General features: G+C 42.2%; 1 protein-coding gene across 1 annotated transcript in view; it reads right to left on the bottom strand.

Moving 5' to 3' along the window:
• Window positions 1-21,807, bottom strand: part of btbd11a (BTB (POZ) domain containing 11a) — a 193,260-nt gene that overhangs the window by 26,747 nt on the left and 144,706 nt on the right. Inside the window, exons 4-5 of the mRNA XM_080420924.1 lie at window positions 9,120-9,327; window positions 3,344-3,496 (exon numbers count right to left, since the gene is read on the bottom strand). Coding sequence (XP_080277050.1) covers window positions 3,344-3,496; window positions 9,120-9,327 — 361 coding nt within the window. The remainder of the gene's footprint in view (window positions 1-3,343; window positions 3,497-9,119; window positions 9,328-21,807) is intronic.

Below are 21,807 nucleotides of genomic sequence, written 5' to 3'. Positions count from 1 at the left end.
AACAAAAATATTAAAAATAAAGGAAAAGGGTAATTGAAAAAACACGGTCTCCTCATGTATTAGAAGGACACTATCAGTCACCAGAACCAAGGACGGGTGTTTCCGATTAATCTAACATGGTTAAAATGGAGTTTGAAGTTACAAAGGGTTTGTATAGGAAGGGGGCGTGTCTGATAAAATGAATATCAAATATCGTAATACTGAATCAAGCAACTTAAAAACTGTCCGGGGTGCTCCCAAAAGCCTGAATAGAGGATAAAAGGACCTCATTTTTGGGGGGAAAGTGAAATATCCCTTTAAGGCTTGCAGGTAACTCATTCCACAAAACTGCTGTAGAGTATAAAGAGTCATTTCCCATACAGCTTTTGAATCTGCTATTGTAGGTACAAATTCTGCAGATCTCCCTCTGGTGAACCGAGTTCATCCAAAACCTTAGAAAAGTAATTCCATAGCTATTTGGGTACCACATTGTTCACAATGCTGTGGACCATACACATTTTAATATACTTTCTCCTCCACTGTGAGACACTTGAGGCTAATAAAACGAGCAAGGAAAAGATGTGTTCTGGGATGGAGTTTAAGGATCAACCCAACTAATTCATTTTGAGAGGTATTTTGAGACACTAAAGGCCCAAGTGTCATTACCATGCCAGCTTGTGATGGACATTTTCATAAAACTTTATTTTAGCCAAAGACGTATACAATGGGAAGCCAACTAGAAAAAGTGCTCCTCAGAGCATAGGTCTCCGCCAGGTCAGGTAGGTTATTGTGTATGTTCGGAATTCACCAATCATGATGGAATATGGAAAATCGGACAGCTCCGTCTTGATCACTTGACTATAGAGATAATGTGTACCGATTTGCGTGATGTTTGGACAACATTTGTAGGAGTACATAAAAAAATGTGTTTTGCTAAAATCAGCCTACTGGTGGCGCTATAACAGGACAATGTGAAAAGGGTGGCATTTCTTCCTCGGCCTAGTGGGAATGTGTGAAAGTTTCACGGCAGTCGGACGCTGCATTTATTATATGATTTGAGGCATTTTGTTCAACACAAGCCACTCCTGCAAACCTTAGATGGCAATCTTATCATCAGGATGGAATATGAAAAATCGAACAGATCCGTGTTGATCACATGACAATAGAGATAATGTGTATCGATTTGCGTGATGTTTGGACAAAATTTGTAGGAGTAATATAAAAGTCGGCCTCCAGGTTCTGGCATCCAGGGAGTGTGTGTGCAGTTTCGCTTCGATCGGGCCAACAGTGCCGGAGATTAGCTGCTCACAGACGGATGGACACACACACACACACACACACACACACACACACACACACACACACACACACACACACACGGACGGACGGACGGACAGGGTGCAAAACATAGTCTCGGCCACACCTTGTGCCTGGCGGAGACAATAACATTACCAGAAACATACTGTAGGCCTAGCCCTAAATGTATACTACTGGACTCCTAATGTGGAATATGATTAAATATGCCACATTAGGAGTCCAGTAGTATACTGGACTCCATCATTATGGCATAGCACAACAGATGCATTTTGAGTGCAGTTCATCCATCACATCAAAGGGAGAATTCTCCATCTCTCTCCATCCGTTTATTGAGTTTTGAATGGACTTTGTCCATCATACCAAAGAAATAATTATCCATTTCCAAACACTTAGCTTTTATACAGTCGCATATTTTAGTTTCGAGTGGAGTTTGTCCATCACACCCTAATTCTCCATCTACATCCACTTGTAGCTTTTATGTTTCATTCAGTCACTCAATAGTGTCCTTGGCTGATTCATCTATCCACTAATGGTTCATGAAAGAACAAACACACCATAAGAGCCTGTGCTCTTTATCAGCCAGGTACTCAAACATAAACAACGAATAAAAGCCTTTCATTCATACGAACATGGAAACACTTTCAACACTAGCCTACTCTTCTTACAAAGACACTGTGCCTGGCCCCAAGAACAGAACACACACTGGAATACCTACTTCTTATTTTCTCAAAGTCAAAATCAAAGCCTGTGCAATATAAAGGATTGGCACATAAATGATGCTATCAAACATCAAAATGCAGACATACAATATGAAACAGGCACTAATAAGTCACCATAATTGTTGTGTCCTACTCCTAGGCTAGCACACAACTATGGACAGCAGGAAACTTGTCTTCTTGATGAGAGTGCCAGTTGTTCTCACGTGAATATGAACATTCTGGCAGACTAGCAATTTTATTCAGATTTTATTTGAGTAAAGTTTAGCAACAGACACATTTGTCTGTGTACGGACAAACTGATGACCCCATGTCTATTGTCAGTAGACGATCTATGAAGATCTCTGTCTCGCACTGCTCGGCTGTTTTAATAGGATTAATGAAGAATCAACTGTCTGAAAATGTGTTTATCGGCCGTATAAGCACAACAAAATATGTTTTAGGCTACCATATCACTTGTCACTTAAGTTGTTGAACGTGTGATGTGTTGAAATCGGATGTGTTTTGATTGCAATCAGTGCGTGCACATTGTAAACTACCTTGGCGCATCTTATTCCCAATGATACACTGTCTAAAGAGTAAGAGAAATGTCGGCGGCAGCACTGTCACTGAGACCAAACAAAAGCTGGTCAAATGCAAAGCACAAAGTCTGTGCGTAAGATACCAGTGCACCCCGTTTGATCCAGACCACATCTCATTAGAGCAACTCATGGGTGCTAAAAAGGCGCAAGATAATTTGGAATTTAAACAATGTGGGTATACTGCATGGTCTGAAAATGCATCGGTTGGAAATTACGGTGCACCAGTGCCGCTTTGCGCCGGGCAGAAAATAGGGCCCTAAAAGTCATTATTTTGAGAAGGTTTCTCATTATTTTAGCATACTAAATCATTATTTTGAGAACGTTTCTGATTATAATGACTTCCCGGACCTTTTTTTCCATATTGGCAAACATGGGCTTCAATAGATATCCTAGTCGTTTCATTTTAACTTGTTTAACAATGCTTAGTTTTTAGAGCGAGCACTTAAGAGCTTGTAGATAATTAAATGAGCTGGCAGTCTCCCTTTAGCACCAGCAGAGATCAATGAACTACCAAGTAAGAAACATGCAGAGAGAGAGTGTGTGTGTGTGTGTGTGTGTGTGTGTGTGTGTGTGTGTGTGTGTGTGTGTGTGTGTGTGTGTGTGTGTGTGTGTGTGTGTGTGTGCACACACACATGCACAGGCACACACACATGAGACAGAAAGAGCAGACTAACAGAAAGAAGGGAGAGAAGACAGAGCATTAGAGAGAGTGTGTGGGAGATACTGAGATAAGGAATATCATGTCCATACTTGAGCTGCCGTGGTTCACAGTCCACCCCAGGCAGGAGAAGCCTGGCCGCCTGTCTCACATCGTCGCTATCCACAGAGAAGCTTCGCCGGTGCTCTGTGTGGGCCACTGCCACCCGGATCCACTCCATCAGCGGGGGCAATACGAGAAAGGGCCTGCAGGGGGCGCACAGTTCATCAGAGTGCAAAGTGTAAGGGATAAAACAGGGACATGTACAGCAAAATCCAGACAGAGTGTTGATTCCCGGAATTAACTGTGCAAGAAAATAGTACAAGAAAATAAATCACAGTGACTTTAAACTTGTTGTATCTGATAGTATTGTCATAACACGTTCAGCGGGCCCTACTAACCCTTCAAGTAAAATAACTTTTGAACCCAAACATTAATAACTACAAACTTTCTCATTAAAGATAGCCTTCGAGGTGACTGAAAACGTCATTTCCACTGACTCAATATTCATAATCTCCAACTCAGTTAGTCTGGACTGCAGAGATTGAAACCTCGAGGCTGCAAAGTGAAGCAAGCCCTAATGCTGTTATTAGCTACTTTAATCAAAAGCAGTAATGAGTCCTCCCCAGTTGACACGTTCATATTTCATCATTTATCCCACCACCAGGCCCCCTGCTATACCTCTCCGAACTCCCGCTCCCTCGGGTCGGGTGATGCCAACCTCCTGGACATCCCCAGGACAAATAAGCGAACCTGGGGTGACGGGGCCTTCTCGGCGGCCGCCCCCCTCACTGTGGAACTCACATCAGAGCAGTGTTGATTTTGTCGACTAAAACTATGACGAAACATGTTCGTCGACTACCTTTTTTCACTGACGAAAACTAAATAAAAACTAAGCTATGACGACTAAAACTAAGACTAAATATATTGACAATTTCGTCAACAAATTAAAACTAGACTAGACTAGTGAGGGACTAGTGGAGAAGAGATCCAGTAGAACTAACTAACTAAGTCATCTTATGCTTGGTTGCGCTCTGGTGTTGCACTCTGAAAATAGCAGATCTACAAGCTCACAACGCGTCGCGCTGCGACGCGTTATGAGCTTGTAGATCAGCTATTTTCAGCATGCAGCCAAGTGTAAAATCAGCCATTACGACGCCATCAAGGCACCGCCAAAATACATTTTAGTCGACTAAATCAACTGTAGATTTAGTCGACTATAATCTTATGATATTTAGTCGACTAAAACTAGACTAACAGTAAAACATATCAGGTGACTAAAATATGACTAAAACTAAAAGGAATTTGATTCAAAAGACTATGACTAAAACTGAATCAAAATTTGCTGTCAAAATCAACACTACGTCAGAGCTGCCTCCACCCTCAACACGTTGAAAACCACACTCAAAACCCAACCCCTCTTTGTTTACTTTTCTTTTATAGTTTTTTTTTTACCCTTTTAACTAGTTTTTCCTAATAAAGTTGTTTTTATTTTGTTTCTGTAAAGCGACTTTGAGTACCAAGAAAAGCGCTGTATAAATCGTATGTATTATTATTATTATTACTATTATTTATTCTTATACCAGACAGTGTACCTGTTCTAATCACCCATCCTGTAAATTACCTAATAACCATCTGCCTGCATCCTTTCTCTCTGTGCCTCTGTGTAACTTTATGTCAACCCCTTCCTGAAATTCTAATTATGACATGATGCCATAATATAATACCATCCTCAGAGAGAGCAGGATTTATTAAGCCATTTTTTATTAACTTAGTGAGAAGGGAGTAGAGAAGGCTCACATCTCCATGCAATGCAATTATTATCCACAATATCCAGCTCCCGTGGGATGACTGGAGACGTTGAATTGCCCAAACTGACAGATAAATGTGAACCGAACTATTTAAGGTGAAAGAGATAAATATAATACAGCTATATTCTATAACACCAAATGTTCTTGAGAAATCTTCGTCAAAATTCTCCCCGCTATAGCCATAGTTTACAGTGCCTCACAGATCCAGTACACCACTTATTATTCAATATTAATTCTAATAATCAGGCTTACATCATTGTACAGTAATGATGTTGGATAAGGCAGAAATACTACTCTTATCTTTCTTCTGCAATAAAAGGGAATAAACACATCTTATATGACAGAAACAGGTCCTGTTTTTCTTTTACCGGCAGAAAAACTGTTCAATCTGTCATAATGTCCGTGTTTGACTATGGTGATGTGCTCTACATGCAAGCTTCAATCTCCACACTTAAGCCTCTTGAAGCAGTCTACCACAGTGCCCTACGTTTTATCACTGGTGATGATTATCTCACCCGTCACTGTATTTTATATGATAAAGTGGGTTGGCCATCTCTCGCAGTACGTAGAGAGCCACATTGTATTTTATTTATTTATAAGGCCTTGTGTGGTAAGCTTCCTTTGTACCTATCTTCGCTTTTAGAACCAAAGGTTACTGGACATGCAACAAGTTCACAAACACATTAGATATACCAGATAGTAACTGCACCTGTTTCATGTAACACTATATTTATTTGCATCTGTGATGATTGGAATATGATTCAAATGGTTGTTATTGTTTTTCATTATGTATGAATTGTATATGTTTTATATGCTGTTATCAGGGCGTCCTTGAAAAAGAGAGCTTGCTCTCAATGGGCTTCCCTGAATAAATAAAGGAAAGAAAGAAATATAGTTCACCACAATGGATAATAAAAGCAGGAGTCTGTTGATAAAGAAACAGCACTATAAAACTCCCTTGTTAAGGACCATATTTCTCTATGTGAAGGAGAACGTTAATTTGTGCAACGTGAAAGATTCTTGATTGGAGCTTATAGATTGTTCCAAAAGCCCAAATGCACGAGGGCTTATCTGAATAAAAGGAGTTAAGTACCGTCCAGCCATACACCTAATGAATCCATTTGTAACCATGATGCATCATTGTGTTTCACTGGCCAACTTTCTGGGCACCAGTTTCCTCATAGCACAACAAACAATTACTCTTTCTACACCTACTGTCTGCCAGAAATTCAAACGCTGGCAAAAACAAAACCACAGGCTTCTTCAGCTGACTAATTTGACCGTATAGTGAGTGACCGGGCCTCCCTTTTATCAGAAATTGCGATAAAACTAAAGTTTGCTGAAATATTTCCCAATATTTCTGGGTTTCAAAGAAAGAGTGGCTCAGTCTGGAAGGGAAACTTTGCTGGTTAATGTTAGCCAGTGGTAGAGCCAGCTGGCCAGCGGTGAGAGCCATTACACATGAGCTGTGTAAAGATTACTTCTTTAGAGTAAATACCTGGGTAAAACAAACAACAAACTATAAGATGTAATGCATCTTCTACAATATCTGATCTTTATTTGTTGTTTGTCTGCTCCATGAGCGAGAAACCGGAAGATTCCATTCATTGCCTGGCGAAACACACTTTCAGCACATACTGTAAACAAACGCAACCAAAGTTTGTGTTAATCGGATTCTGCCAATTATACCAAAACGAGTGATTTGACAGTCTTCATATTATATTACCCTTCTCTAGTAGCCTACAATACAACTCGATATGTCATCAATATCAATATGCAAAATAGGAAAACATAACTTGCATGCCAGGACTATTTTTATGCACAGCATTATAGTGGAGTTGGGAAGGAGTATACAGTAATACAGTATCTGGGCTGTGAACTAAGTGGAAGTTGCATGGCCACAAACATAGTAGGAAACGATGCAAAAAAATCTGTTTGCAGTTCTGGACAACCGTCTATCCAACCGACTCGACACCGGGCACGGCACTCCCTCGGGTCGTCGGCGACGTGTGCGGCGAGTTTGAAGTCGGTCGCTCGGACGGTTTTCGAGATACGTGAACTACAGACGCACACACTCGCGCACGCACATACAGATATTTCGTGCATTTATAGTAGGAGTTTCATAAAGACACTCGAAAATGTGATTTATTTTCACTTTTGGTTTCAGTTCAAGGTTACATCAAAAGGGGATATTGTTTAATGTGCTCTGATGCTCTAGTGTATAATCCATTGCCGCAATTCCCTTCTGCAAGTCTTCACTTAATACAAGGCGACATAAAATAATAAAACCCTCAAAGACAACTGTATTCCCTTTAATCTCTGTGTGTATCTATCTCTGTCATCCCTCTATGTTATCCAACTGTGTCCATGTTCTCTTCCACAGTCTATGAGCAGAATTGTAAATAGAGCATTTTCTCTCGAGGGACCAGAAAGCCTGCTGACATGTCATTCTCAGTCCAGCATTCTCCACACTGCCCGGGGTCACCACAACAGCATTTTATCTCCTCTCAGTGGAGAAGAGAGAAGTTTGGAGGATGTGTCCATCAGTCCCACTGGGCTCGATCAACGTGCACAGTGTCAGGACGAACAGTACCAACCCACGCAGTATGTCTCAGACTCGCCTCTGGGAAGAAGAATGTAGGACCATCTGTGCTTAAGGTCATTCAATCGTTGTACTTCTACTGATGATGCACCATGAACTGACACTGGGAAAGTGCCTGAAAGGACACACATGTGCCCAGAAATAGCAGGAAAAGGAGGGCACAACTTGTACTACTGAGTGTTTTCACAGTCAACACGTTGTGTCTGTCGTACATTATCTTTCACATTGTTTAGCTATTACATTAGTCATTTAGCAGACGCTTTTTTCCAAAGCGACTTACAATAAGTGCATTCAACATAGGTATGCAAGGAAACTACTAATCACCAGCAGGAGCCAGTTGCACCACCTCACACTAAGTTCAAACGTAGCCTAGTTGTAGCTTAAATGGCTTTTAAAAAGCCATTTAAGCTACAACTAGCTAAGTTTGAACTTAGTGTGAGGTGGTGCAACTGGCTCCAGAAGCAACTAAGAGTATACCTAGCACTAAGGTAAAAGTGCAATATATCGCCCCGAGGCGGCAGATCGAAGTGGTCGGGCAGGGGTGTAAGCATTGACCATAGCCTGGAGGTAAGAAGGAGCTGTTCCTTTCACTGCCCTATAGGCTAGCACCAGGTCTTAAACTGGATGCTATGTATGGAAGCTATGTTCAACAACAAGAATGTGTAAAATGTCAGTACAAGGTTCGCCACAACGTCCTTTGTTTGTTTAGGCTTTGTTTCGTCTACTCTTAATTATTCACGATACATTTGGCTCTTTGAATAGTTATATCAGCAGCATGCCCATATGGGCAATTGGGCATAAATACTGACTACTCATGGATCTCCATGTATGGGAATAAAAAGTACAAGGACTGACAAATACGGAGATCTCCATATATGGGCATATCAGTCTCATTGGTGGTGGCACGTAGGTGTTGAACTCTAGACCATTGGTTCTCAAAGTGGGGTCCAGGGACCCCCAGGGGTCCTTGAGGGAGTTCCAGGGGGTCCCCAGCTAAATGATGGAACCAAATGGACCCTTATGGGTCTGTAACTCAGAGAGTGTACAAATGGAACCAAATGGACCCTAACGGGTCCATTTGGTTCCATTTGTACACTCTCTGAGTTACATTAACATTGATTTTACAATAGAAATTGGGGTCCAAGAGATAGAAATGCCATTACATGGGGGGTCCGTAGCCTAATGCATGTCAAACTGGGGGTCCTTGAAATTAAAATGGTTGAAAATCACTGCTAGAGCTGTAAAAAAATCTTCTCTTATGGGGGTCCCTGGCATATAATTTCAAATGGGAGTCCGCAGGCTAATAAGTGTCAATTTGGGGGTTCCTTGACATGAAAAAGTTTGAGAACCACTGCTCTAGACGTGAGGGGCTCGAACTTCTAGCATTATAAAAGGACAAAGAAAGGTTTCACTCACCTTTCAGTTTGCAAGGTGACTTTAGATGGTTCCACATTGGGGTTCTCCCATTCCATCTGCGGACAGTGCATGAAGTAGCAGAGGGTGTAAAGGGCCTCCGGCTCCCAGTGCACAGAGCTGTTGGCCTTCTGGTGGACAGGTGTGCCATTAGTGGGGTTCTTTATGTGCAGCGGCTGCAGGTGGTGCATGGCACGGGACACCAAATCACCTGGAGGGAGACATTTTGCACAAACAAGACAGTGAACAAGCGCACGTGCTGCGTGATGTGACACAGATGCAGCATCTATTTTAAAGTGACACAAATTAAAAGCTCTTCTTAGACACAGGGGGAGGATGTATTGGTCATTATACCGTAGTCTTATAGAGTCATGTTCAGAACACTCGTTTGTTTTAGCTGCAACGTTGCGCTAGAGCTCCGCGTGACACTCTTAATGACAAAAAGACACATGCTCTTATTCAAAAGTCACTCAGATATTGTACCTGACTCATTATTATTCATTCACTCATGCACAGGCCCACGTAACACTTATTACAGCTGACTTATATTTTAAATTCAATTCATTGTATTAAATGTATCTGTTTTATTTTAATTGCTGAAAGTTTATGCCTTGAGGACAACAGTATATTTCTGACAAATGTTCAATGATTTGTTTGAATACAACATTCTGTAAATCTAATTGCCAAAGTCGTGTTTTAGAGATGAAAAAATAAATAAGGAATTTTTAAAAGGTGAAAATCAATACCTGCCTTCGGAACATAATTATAGTGTAAGTCTATAAGTGTAAGTACTGACATTTTATAAGGTTGGAATTATTTCAGCCCAGATTTGGCAACTCCACTTAGGTTTATTGACGTGGTTATTATGTATTTTAGAATAGTGATGTTGTTCTGAGAGCAAAAATGCAGACCTGGACCTGCAGGGTTAATTTATCAGGATAATTAATTACTTTATCGATCTAATTATTTACTCGGTTTGGTGGAATGCTGGAGGTTCCAGCCTTCCAGGTTAATGGGAAAACCTAATACTGACTGTATTATTTAAGTATACACGCACACGCACGCACACGCACACGCACACACACACGCACACGCACACGCACACGCACGCATGCATGCACGCACACACACACACACACACACACACACACACACACACGCACACAAGAGCACACGCAGTTTCTTCTTCTTTTACTTTATATTTTACATCTATAAAAATAGCAGCGCTGTCCTCTGAACTCATTTGATTATTCATGCTGAAAAAATGCTGTCATGCTGTCAAAAAACAAAATACAAGAACAAAAGAAATACAGGATGACGTGGCATCTTCTCTACACCCTGCGATATAGTCCATCTGTCTCACTAAAGGTTGTTGCTGGAGTTCACAAGCAGTCACACAAAACAGAACACACAGCTCACATCACTTTGCACTATAACTCCAGGGATCTTAAATGACAGCTTTTGAGAAACAAAAAAAAACAAAAAATGAAAAAAGTTTTTGTCTGAGGATGAGAATCTCTTTAAACCATCCTTCTTTTTTTTCTCTTTTTTAACCAATATACCACATTGATCTCTAAGCTATTTCGGGGGGAACTTTTGCCAATTTAGCCAAATGTTCGCCTACTATGACATGCCCAGAATATGGATGCTCGCGTTCATGTGGTTAGCAGCATGTGGTATACATGTATATGTTACAAGGAAATTGGCATTCCAGGGAAATTGAAAGGGGAGCGCTTGTTTTCACCGCCCCCCCAGGCAATTCTGTAGAGCCAACGCTAGAGGGCAATGCAAGCCAGACATGAGCCCCACACCACACACGCACGCATGCACACGCACACACGCATGCGCACACATGCACACGCACGCACATACACACACCCGCGAACTGCCTTATTCCATGCAGTTGAAGCACGAGGGGGGCGAGGGGGCGGAGCTGGCGGGCTATGTTAGTGCAGTGAGTGGCAGTTGGGGCAAACCATAGAGGGGCAAACGCAGTCCCCACAACATCATTTACGATTCTGTGCCTATCGGTACATAACTCGGACGGCGCTTAGTCGACTAGCAGACCATCGGCCGGTCGTCGCGGGCACTCGCGCCTGGAGGCGCTCGGGCGCTACGCCTCTGCCTCAAGGTCTGCTGAGTCGGCGCGCCTCCGTCATGGTCCAAAACTATACTTTATCGGTGAAAAAAAGTAGTCCGCGGTTGTTTGAAAAAGTAATGTCCCAAGCGGGAGTCAAACCCAGACTCCCAGTGGTAGTGGATGGGGAGTCCAATGAATATCAAAGTGCGCTACTGAGGCTTCCTGGTTGCTATGTTGTTGTTGTCGTCGTCGTCCTCGCATCAAAGCCCCGCCTCGCAGGCCCACGCCTAAAAACAACCGCTCCCCTTTCAATTTCCCTGGAATGCCAATTTCCCTGTGACATATACAAACCTAAGATGTTTAGCCAGGCCAAAAGATGTTTGGTCCAGACCAAACAATTACTGCCTAAATCAGTGCTCAAAGCTGTGGGGGTTGTGACTTTTAACCACTTTCATGTCATTATAGAATCCTTTTTTTTTTTTTTGGTAAAAAATCTTCACACATTCACATGATAAAAAGCTGATCTACAAGCTAACAGCTCATTGTGAGCTTGTACGTAGATTGTATATTTTCGCTATTCGTTAACCAACAGAATATAGGGTTTGAGAGTGAGCCCAATTAGACTGGCTGACCTTCACAGTCTTTGCTTTTGCTATATTTTATTGTCACTGCCAGTTTAGTTTGACTGCACTTGGAATAAACCAGAACAGTGTGCAAAGACTTTCATCTCCGGGCACAGAGGAACTGCCTGCGTAAGGCACTGTGTGGAACACTGTGGGAAGTCAAGTAAAAAGGAAGGAAACATGTAACTAAAGGAAGAACAAACTAGCTAAATTGAAATGACCTTCTTTCCTGCAGCAATTTTACAACATAAACCTCCCTGCTCAGAGGGAAACCAACCTCGAGTTGGCTCTCCCCCTAAGCACACACTCACCAACAAAAATAAATAGACAACCTCCTTCTCTTTTACCGCAACAAAAGGGTAGAGACCAATTTCAAATGGTGGAGAGAACCAACCAATCAGTTCAGGTTCTTCAAAGGTTTTCTGGGGATTTGTCACAAGGTTTATACAACAGGTGCAGTGGTGGAAAAAGTACTCAAATGTTTTACTTGAGTAAAGGTATCAATACTGCAATGTAGAAATACTCTGTTACAAGTAAAAGTCCTGAATTAAAAATTTACTTGAGAAAAAGTACAAAAGTATTGGCATCAAAATGTACTTAAAGTACCAAAAGTAAAAGTACTAAAATGTTTGAAAATAGCCGATCTACAAGCTCACAACGCATCGCGATGCGACGCGTTGTGAGCTTGTAGATCGGCTATTTTCAAAAAGCCTATATATAGAATAGGGCTAAAGTGGTTAATATATGTTTCATAACATCATAATTTATATCTGAAAAGTAACTAGTAACTAAAGTTTTCAAATCATTGTAGTGGAGTAAAAGTACAATATTTGCCTCGAGATGTAGTGGAGAAGAAGTAAAAGTACTGAAAACTGGAAATACTCCAGTAAAGTAAAAGTACCTCAACATTGTACTCAAGTACAGTACTTGAGTACATGTACTTAGTTACTTTACACCACCGAACAGGTGATACGGCTGTCCACATTTTGTACCAATTACCTCTTCCAAGCCCGTTTACTCTCTGAGAGCTAAAGCGTGTTGATAGATCATTAGGCTCTACATTACTTCACTGATTGTTCTCACAGCCTTGGCGTTGTCGGCAGGACAACATTTTTGCCCTGTCTCCCTTAAACTGTAATTATCCAAGCAGCACTGCTACGGGGTGATGCTTCCTTTCATTTGAATTAATCATAGGGATGAACCTACAGCACCGTCTCTTTGTTCCCTTCTCAGAGGGACTTGTTTCAAGGCCAAAAGGTCGTTGCTGATTCCCTGTGAAGTGTGTGCCAACACAAGCACTCTGCAGCACCAACTACAATGCATGGTCACAAAATTAAGCTTCTGTTACTCCACAGTTATGACATCAATTGTCTCCCTTCACCTTAATCGTATTGTATAAGAACTACACTATTGTATAAATATTTGTTTATGGGTTGAGAGATGTAGGCGTTCACAAGCCCCCCACCCCCCCACCCCCACTCCACCTACACACAACATGTGACAAAAACATGAGAGGCAGAGATGACATAAACATGTATTATCCAGTGTTGTGATGAAACATGGCTTTGTGCATTAGTGTAGGCAAGTCATGTAACTGATGAAGCTGTCCTTACTTGTATCCTCAACAACACAAAACACTACCTGATATATTTGTACTGCAGACTTTTGTATAGATTGGCTGATTCATCTGGGTTGATGCTTGAAGAGATTAAATAGGGAAAAAAAAGCACAGTTCAGTTGGTAATTCAATACCTTGTCCCCTTTGAAGCTTTTTGAGATAATGTGATTTTTCTGGCCTGATGTCATGAGATGAGCCTGGATTTACTTGTTTTAAATATGGGGAAAAAAGGATACAGAACATAAATATACATTATGAAAATGTCATAACATAATAATATATTGTTGTGTAACGCTCCTCTTAGCAAGCAGGTGCAATGAAGATGATCATGAGTGAGGAATTGGAACCACAGAGGATGTGGGTTAACTACTGGTACTACGGGCGGCTCAGGGGTAGAGTGGCCAGTAGAGCGGCCGGATGGGAACCGCGAGGTTCCCAGTTCGATCCCGGGCTCCCCCAGAGTTAGTGTCGAAGTGTCCTTGGGCAAGACACTGAACCCTACGTTGCCTCTAATGAGTCGGTCGGCGCTAGCTTGCCACCATTGGTGTGTGATTGTGGGAAAAGTGAGCACGCTGGCGTAGACTGTTCGCCGCTTCACCTCCCAATGTCCCCCCCCCCCCCCCTGTATGAATGAATGAACCATTGTAAAGCGCTTTGAGCACTTGGAAAAGCGCTATAAAAATGCAATTCATTATTATTTCTTGGATGGATGGGTTTGAATGAAAATACCCATGATTCATGACGCCAACAACCAGAGACATAGACGCTGATTCAGAGATGCTAAAGTTGAGGCATGGGATTTTAATTAATGTAAGGCACTGTTTAGTATAGTTGTGTTTAGACATGGGTTTGGTGCGGTTCCAATCCTATATACTTCATTGACCGGGGGCCTGTATTTGCCCCCCTAAATCTTTCCATTGACGCTTTCCCGAAAATAGCAAATCTACAAGCTCACAACGCGTTGCAATGTGTCATGTCGTGAGCTCGTAGTTTAGCTATTTTTGCCAACTATTTCCCTGTTATGACATGGCCAGAACATGGACGCTAGGGTTCATTTGGTTAATTAATTCAAGGCTATGGCACTGTTAGTATGGTTATGTTTTTCGGCAGGGGTTTGGCGTGTTTCTGGTAAGGATCTGGGACGGGGGTTAATAAGATTGCACCGAATCCTTTGGCCCCATTCCTCGTGCAACACGTGCTGGCTATCATCCTGCTAACCAATCCATTATACACTTACAGATTACCTTGCACTATCACGGTAACAATACAGGTTTCATTTTAACCCATTGAGACCGTGGAACGCATCTGTGTCATTTTTAAGATTTCTTTAGCTATTCAAAAATAGCAGATCTACAAGCCCGCGCTATGAGCTTGCAGATATCTTTTTTATCTTTTTTTAAATCATGGAAAATGTGTGCAAATCTTTCAATATATATACTTTTTAAAGCGAACATTTGTAACTCAAATCTTTGTTTCTGGGGGGAGGTCCCTGGAACAACATGTTTTACAAATGTTAGCCTTATAAAAAATATATATTCAAAGATTTGCACAAATGTTCACGATTTTTCAAAAATAGCAGATATACAAGCTCATAGCGCGGCACTCGGTGCCGCGCTATGAGCTTGTAGATCTGCTATTTTTGAGTTGCCATAGACACAGATGTGTTCCCGGTCATAATGGGTTAATACTGATTCTCCCTATGGCGTGTAGACAGGAGACTGACTTCATGTCAGGTGTAACTAAAGACTATCCTGAGATGATGGGGGTTGTGACCCTCTCCCCTGTCGGAGATTCAGATGGGGAATCTCTGTGCTGTCCACTGACACACTGTCATTGTTCGCCATTTTACTGGCGGCTGAAGTGAGGACATTTAATCATCACAGGGTTAACGTGACCGAATGAGAGCACCGCCCGGGGGCAGATTAGCAAATGCCTGGCAACTATTAATCACAGTTAATTATGAGACATGACATCGTCAACATAGAACCGGGCACATACATGTCATTAATTTGATTATAATAAATCTCCATAGGCACATTCAGTAATGGATCTTACTAATCAGTGATCTATTGACGGGAGTTCAAGGTTATCCAAGGCTGACCTACAGTATACCAATGGTTTGGTTTGGTTTGGTTTGGTTTGGGCAACAAATCATCAACAAATCAGTGAGTTGGCAGTTGTTGCATCAACCATATAAATGATCAAATTTATATGGCAGTCGGTGCCGCGCTATGAGCTTGTATATCTGCTATTTTTGAATAGCCAAAGAAATCTAAAATGACAGAGATGCTCTCCCAGATTGAATGGGTTAATATAATAACATTTTTTGTTCATGGTATAGCAGTGCAAACATGCAACATTGACTTTGACTTTGAGTTCTGCAAAGAGCCACCAGGCACGGTTAATATTTCACAACTCCTTTCACAACACCTTCATGATTCATTCATGTTGGTCAGCAGCAGGTCTACCCATGAGGCATCTCTGCAGCAGCAGTGAACCCGGATTGACGCCTCATCTCTGCAACAGCAGTGAAACTATACTGTATGATTATTATTTATTTTTTATTTCAAGGACCCCCAATCTGATATGCATTTGACCACGGACCTGCATGTGATATGATTTTTTTCAAATCTCTGGGACCCAAATCTACACTGTTCCTCAGCGCCCTACCTTTTTACGATGCAAATCGGTGCAACGTGCGCAATCGTCATTGCTAGTTTACAAACCGACACAGTTGTCTTTTTCATGGTAAGTGCCCACATCGTGTAAGTACCAAATGTACTTGTACCCATCTGTGTACCCATGGGCGTACACGTGACATTAGGTGTGGTCAGGCAAATTGTTTCTGCATTGCTATCTTAGAAACACGTCCGAAATCGAAATCTTAGACCAGTTCTGACCTGGTCTAAAGTCTACAGTCCCCCATGCGAGTTTGCAATGCGCACACTGCTTGCGATCAAAATCCACTTGAACAACACTCACGTTCTTCATGGTACGTTAGATGGCATTGCTGAGGGACTCAGCACTGAGGTTCAAAAAAATAATGAATGATCTGGGCCAGATTATTATCCATAGACTGCATCGGCACCAGCCAATTTGCCGTGCAGGGAGGCACCGAAAACATAAATCGTTTTCATGCACAGAAACAGCAGATAAACAATTTTTCAAGCTCTTGATTTGATTTCTCATTATTGCTATTAATACAATTATGACTAATAAGAAATAAGAAAACAATTAAAAAGTAGAGCTGCGTGTTTGCACAGAGATTAGAGCGGTGAGGAGAGAGAGAGAAAGTTTATGCAGTGTATTTCAATAAGTAAGTAATGACACTTTATTGTGTCACTTGAGACCATGCTCCACCTTGCGCCATAGTCTAAATAGGGCCATTAGTGTTAATTTAACTCTGAGTGTACAAATGGAACAAAATGGACCCTTACGGGACCATCCTTACTATCAATAATTGTGCTGGGGATAGCCTGGAGCACTGTACTAGCCAATGCATAAAAATGAACTTGAAGATTTAGATGGTCCATTTGTGATGGAGTCCCTGGGAAATATCTATTAATTAACAACCAATATGGAAAAAGAATGGGACATTATTCTGCACATTATTTCATAATTACTTCATTCTGTCTAAAGAGCTTTCAGAACAATAATTTCATTTAGCCTCATCATTCTACTGTATCTGTGTTTTCTTTCTTCCCCGTCACAATTTTCCAGGCTGTGGAAATGGTGCGTAAAGCGACAGAAAACATGCAAGGAGTGAAACTCTAAACAATTTTATTCTCTCATGGCTCTTGTTGGGAATTTTAACCACTTAAGTACAATACACTTCATCGTACGATGCATAGATGCTTCACATCGCAACGTGTTGTCTTGTAGACCTGCTATTTCTAGCCTTTCTCACTCAGTCTGGTAAGCCTCCTATTTCCAAGGGGCGGGATGTGCACAAACAGGTCTTCTGATTGGTCTGTGGTGGTGGGGGGGCAGGACCAGTGTTTTCCAATGTAAAACTCGAGTCACTTCCTGGCTTACCATACGTAATTAGTGACGTTTGGAAATACGAGTCAAATTGGACCCTGGCCAGACTAGCGAAGTGAGAAAAAAAAATCCACCGAATGTAGCGATTCCAAGCCATGCTATTTCAGCTATCTTTGATTTATTTTTGATTATGAATTCATGATTTTTTTTGCCTATACGCCAGGCTGAAAGTGGTTAAAGGCAGTTCCCACATCCCACTTTGATTCATTCTTCTCTAGATAACCAAACTTTTTTGGTGGCTAGTTTAGATGGAGTCTCTTGGTTCATGGAACACAGCGAGTATGGGAGAATTCATTAGCACCTCAAAAGAAGGAATTTTAAAAAAAATCCAAAAGGGTACAGTAACACATCCAAAAATGTCAAAGTACAGTACTCACATTTCCACTTTTAAAATAAAATGAACACGTAAGCATTCATTTTATTGGTGTGCCAATAAAAAAAGTGGAAATGTGAGTACTTTGTCCTCTGTTTAATTGACATTTTTGGATGCGCTACCCTTTTGGGATTTTTTTAAATTCCTTCTTTTGAACTTTGGTCTAGCACTCCACTGAGAAAACCCATTGTTGATGCGCAACCTCTTTTTCTTATTTAATTCATTAGCACCATGTGGATCTCAATGTTCGAATGGCCTACCCTTTGTCTCTCTATCCCATAGCTCCGCAAGGCTTACTTACTTTACAGTTTGATGAATTTAAGCCTTGATTTATGATTATTCAGTTTTTTCCTTGTCACCTGTCTGTATAAGATATTGTATTATTACCTGTAACTGAAACATTGAAAATGTAATGCTCCACATATACAGAATACAGTCCTCTTTTTCACCAAACTTGCCAGCATTTGGACCCATAACACTCAGCTCTGAAGTACCCTACTACAGTTTTCAGTTTTCAGTTTTCAGTTTTATTGTCACATCACAGGTTTACAAGGTAAAAAAGTGGGTGAAATTCTTTTTTGTACATCGTTCCCATCGCAACGTTAGTTTCCATAGAAAGAAGAGGGGGGGGGGGGAGAAGAAGAGGGTGGGGGGCAGGTGGGAAGGAGATCAAAACAAGAGAGCAACAGAAGGCCAGACAAGTTATCTACATATTTACAAATTACCTGAGATAATAAAAAAACTAAAAAAACTAAACTAAGGTGCCTGAGCATAGCAGCAATGTATTGTATACTGTGCATGTTATACTTATACTGTGCATGATAGACAATGGACGTTAAGGTGCTTAGAGGAAAAGGAGCACAATAAAAAAAAGACCAAAAAAAAAGTCTGTGCGTTATACAAGGGATTAAGGTGCAAAAGGTCAGTGCGTGTCCACCTAGAGTGGACTGACCCTAGTATAATCCGCAAGTAGCTCCATGAGGGAGTGCAACAAAAAGTCATTTGTACCTGGTGTAGTCCACAGGTGTGTCCGAGGGGGGGCTAAAGTCCAAGTCATTGTCCCTGGTATAATCCACAGGTGTGTTCAGGAAGAGCCAGAAAAGTCTGCGCCGCCTGCCTCATCCAGGCTTATGCCCCATTCAGCATTCTGACAGCAGCTGGATTGAAACTACACCAAAACCTGGTGGTGGAACTCTTGATACTGCGGTAGAGCCCCTTGCCCGGTCGCGGTCGTTGTAGGGGGTTGAACAGTCTGTGACTTGGGTGGTGCTTGTCCTTGATGATGCGCTTGGCTTTGACCACGCACCGCTTTTTGTACAGTTCCTGGAGCGCTGGGAGCTCGATTCCCATTATCCGCTCTGCCGATCGCACTACTCGTTGTAGGCTGATCTTTTCTCGGGCAGTGCAGTTCCCGTACCAGGCCGTGACACAGCCTGTTAGGATGCCTTCAACAGAACTGTTGTAGTACAGCCTGAGGATGCGACGTCCTACTCCGAGCTTCTTCAGGCGGCGGAGCCAGTACAGTCGCTGCTGAGCCTTTTTCCTCACGTGTGTGGAGTGCGTCTCCCATTTGAGGTCCTCCTCGATGTGTACTCCGAGGAACTTGAACTCGCTGACCCTTTCCACTGCAGCACCGTCGATGAGGATGGGCGCATGGTCTCTCCGCGGCCTCCTGAAGTCCACGATCAGTTCTTTGGTCTTGTCGACGTTAAGAGAGAGGTTGTTCTCCCGGCACCAGTGTGCCAGTGATTTGATCTCCTCTCTGTAGTCAGACTCGTCGTTGTTGACGATTCGGCCTATCACTGTCGTGTCGTCCGCGTACTTTATGATGGTGTTGGAGACATGTGTGGCTATGCAGTCATACGTGTACAGGGAGTAGAGGAGAGGGCTCAGCACGCATCCCTGGGGTGCTCCGGTGTTGAGGGTCAGGGGGTCGGATGTGATGCTGCCCATTCTCACCACCTGATGTCGGTTGGACAAGAAGTCCTGTATCCAGTCGCACATGCTTGGGTGTAGCCCTAGGTCTCTGAGCTTTTTGTCAAGTATTGCTGGGACAATGGTGTTGAATGCTGAGCTGTAGTCCACGAACAGCATACGTACATATTTGTCCTTCAGCAGCTTGTTGTCCATGTGTGAGAGGACGGTGTGGAGAGCCATGGCAATAGCGTCGTCGGTGGATCTGTTTTTGCGGTATGCATACTGCCACGGATCCAGCGAGGCAGGTAGCGTGGAGCTGATGTATTCCCTCACCAGTTTCTCGAAACACTTGCTGACGATCGGGGTGAGAGCAACAGGTCTCCAGTCGTTCAGGCATGTCACTTTGGCCTTTTTGGGAATGGGCACAATGGTTGACATTTTGAACCCTGCAGGGACCACAGCCAGGGAGAGGGAGAGGTTAAAGATGTCAGCGAAGACACCCGCCAGCTGGTCTGCACATGTCTTAAGGACCCGGCCTGGAATCCCATCAGGTCCGGCTGCCTTGTGGATGTTGACCCGTGTGAAGGCTGTACGCACTTCTCTCTCCGAGATACAGTACAGTGTTCAGTGACTATGCCTACCAAAAAATGGGGGGGAATGGAAGTGCCTTGTCAAATGAATCAGAGAGGGAAATGGCATACGACTAGCTGTAACAAAATGTGGCAGAATACTACAGGTCCCGCTGATGATGGATGTACAGATAAGATACAAATGCCCGTTAGGCACGTACTGTAGGTATTTGCCTCCTAATGATCTCTTTCTTTTTCTCTCCACAAAACGAGGTGAGACCTCAGTGCAACCTCTTCTAGTCGAGTCACCACCGTATTTCCCAAAACCTGTTTGCATTATCATACTATGCTCCTTCTCAAACACTCAATTAGTGAGCCTGCAGAATCTCCAGAAGGCTGTAAGGCATTTAGCATTGCCGCTCGCTTTAGGGCACGGCTTTTGATTCAGTGGTGGAAAGTAACTAAGTACATTTACTTAAGTACTGTACTTAAGTAACATTTTTAGGTATTTGTACTTTACTAGAGTATTTCCAATTTCCATTACTTTCACTTCTACTCCACTACATCTCAGAGGCAAATATTGTACTTTTACTTCACTACAATTATTTGAAAACTTTAGTTACTAGTTACTTAGCAGATATAAAATATTACATTATAAAACACACATTAACCACTTTAGCCCTATTTTATACCTAGGCTATTTGAAAATAGCCGATCTACAAGCTCACAACGCGTCGTATCGTGACACGTTGTGAGCTTGAAGATCTGCTATTTTCAAACATTGTAGTACTTTTACTTTTGGTACTTTAAGTATATTTCGATACCAATACTTTTGTACTTTTACTCAAGTAAATTTTGAATTCCGAACTTTTACTTGTAACAGAGTACTTCTACATTGCATTTTTTTGGTCTTGTCATGCACTTTAAAATGTTATACAGGCAGACGTGTTGGGAGCTTGTAGATCTGCTATTTTCAAAAGTTTTTCAAAGATCTTCACCTATAGTGACATACCCAAAATAGGGAGGCCAGGGTTAAAGTGACTCTCTCATCGGTGACTCTCTCATCGTCTGCTGTTCACCACACTGCAACATTATTCAGATGGGGGGGGTGTCACATGGAATTTAGATTTTTGTTCAAGGTGTGAACTTTAGCCGGTCCCTCAAGGAACCACAAAAGGTTGGATAAAGTATCATCAGCCCTCAGAATGTCAAACCGAAGGAGGATAATTATTAACGAGTAACATCTGCCAGTAGGTGTTATACCTCTCAGAGGGAGTGCCCACACACTTCATGCTTGCACATGTCCTTGCAGTGCGTGCACCTGTATACACACACACACACACTCAGGCACGTGCACACATAGACATCAAAGGGGGCTTGAGCCCCTGCCCTTTTACCCATCTGAAAAAGAAAAAAAAAGTTTTTTTTTTTTTTGTTTTTTTTTTTAAGCACAGACATACGTACAGGTGC

Source organism: Gymnoscopelus braueri (assembly GCF_963280865.1).
Source record: "Gymnoscopelus braueri genome assembly, chromosome: 23".
Lineage (NCBI taxonomy): Eukaryota > Metazoa > Chordata > Actinopteri > Myctophiformes > Myctophidae > Gymnoscopelus > Gymnoscopelus braueri.
The sequence above is the reverse complement of the archived record's forward strand: the minus strand, read 5'-3'. Positions and strand labels throughout refer to the sequence as shown.